General features: G+C 41.0%; 1 protein-coding gene across 1 annotated transcript in view; it reads right to left on the reverse strand.

The window, feature by feature from the left end:
- Positions 1–657: 657 nt before the first annotated feature.
- LOC117175822 overlaps positions 658–3612 on the reverse strand; it is a 12722-nt gene continuing 9767 nt past the window's right edge. Inside the window, exon 2 of the mRNA XM_033365584.1 lies at positions 658–1025. Within this exon, the coding sequence (XP_033221475.1) occupies positions 820–1025 (206 nt within the window). The 3' untranslated portion in view covers positions 658–819. The remainder of the gene's footprint in view (positions 1026–3612) is intronic.

The following is a 3612-nucleotide window of genomic DNA, read 5'->3' on the forward strand; positions in this document are numbered from 1 at the left end:
ATATTGATGTGGTAGTCCTCAATTTGCTAGCGCTGGCCGAGGCATAATCAACAGGCACAGTTGATATTACATTGTTTCCAGTTTGTCTTAGATGTTCTTGCTGGCCAATTGTTTTCCTAGTGAAATCTGCCGGCCCATCTGTATGGCAACGGAACCCCTATCAATAGCAATGCTACGGCCAATATAGCCATCAAAGTCATAAAAGAAAAGCTCAAGCTTTACCGCGATGTCTACTTAAATAGGCTTTTTCGATACTATCTAAAAAGGGTCATGCACTCAAACAGTGCGTAGTAGATTCTTCGTGCTATTTATTGAGTTAAAAAAGGTGTTCACAATCACTCTTGAAAGATTTTAATAGAAAATTCGTAATCTCTTAAAAATTAAGAATCTTCACTTTTTGGCTTCATTGCTTTGTGTGGCATCCTTATAGATTTATAAATTATTACTTAAATGGCAATTCTCATTCTTATGAATTGGCCTCTTGATGAGCCCTGTTTGGAACAAATTTTTGTTAGCAAAAATAAATATACGCACATGTTATCAGTTTATCAAGAAAGTGCAAACGCTTTATTTTATTTATTTGATTACGAAATGAAACAGAATTATCATTAAACATGCTCATTATTTCATTTTGTTGTGTTTTATTAAACTTCTTGGTTGATCCAGGAAGGAGCCGGGAAACTCCATTTTACTTTATAAAAATAGGACGGACTGCGGACGGCACCCACAACTGGACACACAAACGCGGGCATATACACATACAAAAATGGAAGCAAACTCAAGGTTAAAAAATTTCTAAATTATTTCTTCTTATTATTATTAAGATTGTTCCTGAATCTTTAGAGCATAGTCTGGATCACCAGGCCATGGACCATTTGGACCAGGAAAGCCTGTTGGCCATGGCATATCTAATCCATTGGAACGATCAATAGTATCATCTTTTGAGTCAAGTAGATGAGCATCAGCTTCAGAGTCCTTTGCATTAATTTTGATGCCAGTCTTATCCTTTGCGCGTTCAGTATAATCTATAATAAATTCATTTTTATTAACAAGAGTTTTTTCCAAGCTAAAAATATCTAATCAAAAGCATCTGGTAGAGGAAACCAAGAAATGTTGATAAACACACTAGGGTATTACATTTTTTTTGGGAGTGGGATTAAAGGATGAGCTGCGGTAAGCAACTTCCCTATCGAAAGAATCGGAAAGAAAGTACCTTTCCGATCCTTTCTGATTTCTATGTGAACTTTGCTTCCGTTTCTTTCCGAACGCTTTCTCTTTCCGAAGCTTCCCGATGCCTTTCCGAACTTTTGCGAAGTGTCCCACTCCATTGACTTCTTTCTGAATCTTTCCGATTTCTTTCCGAAAAAATGACGCAGTGCCCCAATAGTTTATTTCGTTTCTTTCCGATTTTTCTCCTGTGTCGCACTGTTTTTGTTCGTTCCGATTTCTTTCCGATTTTCTTCTGAATAAATGTGAAATGTGAATTATATGATCTATTAATTATATACATACATAATTAAAAATTTTGTCATAAGGAAAACCGCAGGATTTCGCTGCTAGCGGATGCTAATCTGAAAAATTGCACCCGCTTCCAGCGAAATCGCGGTAAAATTTCAGCCATAACCACATCTCACGACCGTGAGATGGGTGGTTACAGTTTGCAACGGAATCAATACGACGATCTGCCAAAAGTTTTGTGCACCCTGAGAACACGAAGCGACCCAAGGACTACCGCGTTCTTCATTTTTCCCGCAAGTGTTTTAGCATGTTGTTAACACGCAGGGATGCTTTTCAGGCTATTAACGAGTGAAAACTTGGCACTTCCAAGAGCACCGATGATAAGGACGATTAGTTTAACGGAATATTCCGGGTACAACCGTTGCAACTCTCTTATAAGGTCTCTATACCTCTATTTCTTTTCATTCTCCTTGGCTATGATGTTTTTGTCAACTGGTCAGGACTTGAGTGTGCAACGGAAACAATTGTCGAGCATATAAAGTTCCAGTATATGCGGCACTTCCCATTCTCGACAATTGACTCGATTTCCCTAGGAGCATTTAGAGGAGCGATATTAAGGTTAATGTTGTTAGAGTGACAGAGGTGGTAATAAAGCACTCTTAGTGCCGCATGGTGTAGGCCGTTCGCGCATGAGTTGGACAAATAGATAGTATGCGAGCTAAATGCACGGGGTATGCATGGCACGCCCTGCAGCTATCATCGGGAATTTCTTGGCTCAAAATGTGGCGACGGTATGTTAAGGTGCAAATGACACCGCCTTGGCATGCCAAAATGAAACCCTCCGTACCAGACTTCAATCCGGGTGATTTAAGGAAATCAAAAGTTAGCTCACACGACATTGACTGATCCTTCACATTTCTGTGGAAGATACCGTGCATCCTCTTATGGAGGAGCTGTTCACGAAAGTTTTTCTCTTTTGCTTTCTTAATCCGGGCTTTCAGGAGTGAGTACTCGAGGTAGATGAGATTTTATGGATTTTTCTCACCCCTAATATTGAAGTTAAGTCCGAGTGTTTCAGCAGCCTCTTTCGCTGCTTTGTACAGAAACGCTAGTTTGCCCACTTCTTCGTGCTTCCTGACCGTTTTAAGAAGGGGGTCTCTTCCATTTGCGACTCTTTGCGCTGTATCCAGAATGATCTTGTTATGTAGGCATTTAAGACTCAATACTCCGCGACCACCTTGACGGCGTGAATAACCTTTCTTGTCCCGATATCAAGGGATCTGAGTTCGTTCTTCGTCCATGAAACCACTCCAAATGAATAGAGTACTACCGGGACCGCAAGCATATCCGTTGCAGATACTTTGTTCCTCGCCGACAGTTTGAAAGATCAAGTCTGCCGAATGAGACGTTTGTATCTGCTTCGTAGAGTATCCTCTTTGATGTCACATCCTGAATGCGGCCCTGTGGACCCCCCCCCCGTATGCATAAGTCTCTCGAGCGCAAAGGTGTCGTATGGCGCTTCTATCGACAAGCTTAGGGTCTTCAGGCATGCCATTAAGTTTTTCTTGCCTCAAATAAACCTTGGCGCATTTGTCTAACCCAAATTCCATTCCAATTTCCTTAGTATATCGTTCGACAATCCCTAGAACTAGATGTAGTTGCTCTTTGTTTGTAGTATAGATCTTAAGATCGTCCATGTAAAATACATGAGTGACCTTGTACTTTCGATCTGCAGGTTTGCCGCACAAGTACCCGTCGGAATGGCGCAATGCTAGAGATAGTGGCAATAATGTAAGGCGAAAGAGAAGTGGGCTTATGGTGTCGCTCTAAAAGACACCTCTATGAAGGGTGACCTTGTTAGTTGTCACACGATTTTTTCCAGGTGAGATAGTAAATCTAGTTTTCTAAAGCGGAATCAATCTCTTTATGCAACTAACGATTTGCGGATGAACCTTTAAGCTTTCCCAAAGACAGATGATAAGTCTATGAGAGGTTGAATCGAAAGATTTCCGATAACCAATCCAGGCCATGGACAGGTCACGCTGGTAAAATCTGCATTTTTGCAGACACATCTATCGATGAGCAGGTTCTCCCGACATCCGGCTACGCCTTTCTTTGAGCCTCGTTGTTCATACATTTCTTGCCACACAGGTT

The sequence above is a fragment of the Belonocnema kinseyi genome, chromosome 1, assembly GCF_010883055.1.
Source record: "Belonocnema kinseyi isolate 2016_QV_RU_SX_M_011 chromosome 1, B_treatae_v1, whole genome shotgun sequence".
In the NCBI taxonomy this organism is placed as follows: domain Eukaryota; kingdom Metazoa; phylum Arthropoda; class Insecta; order Hymenoptera; family Cynipidae; genus Belonocnema; species Belonocnema kinseyi.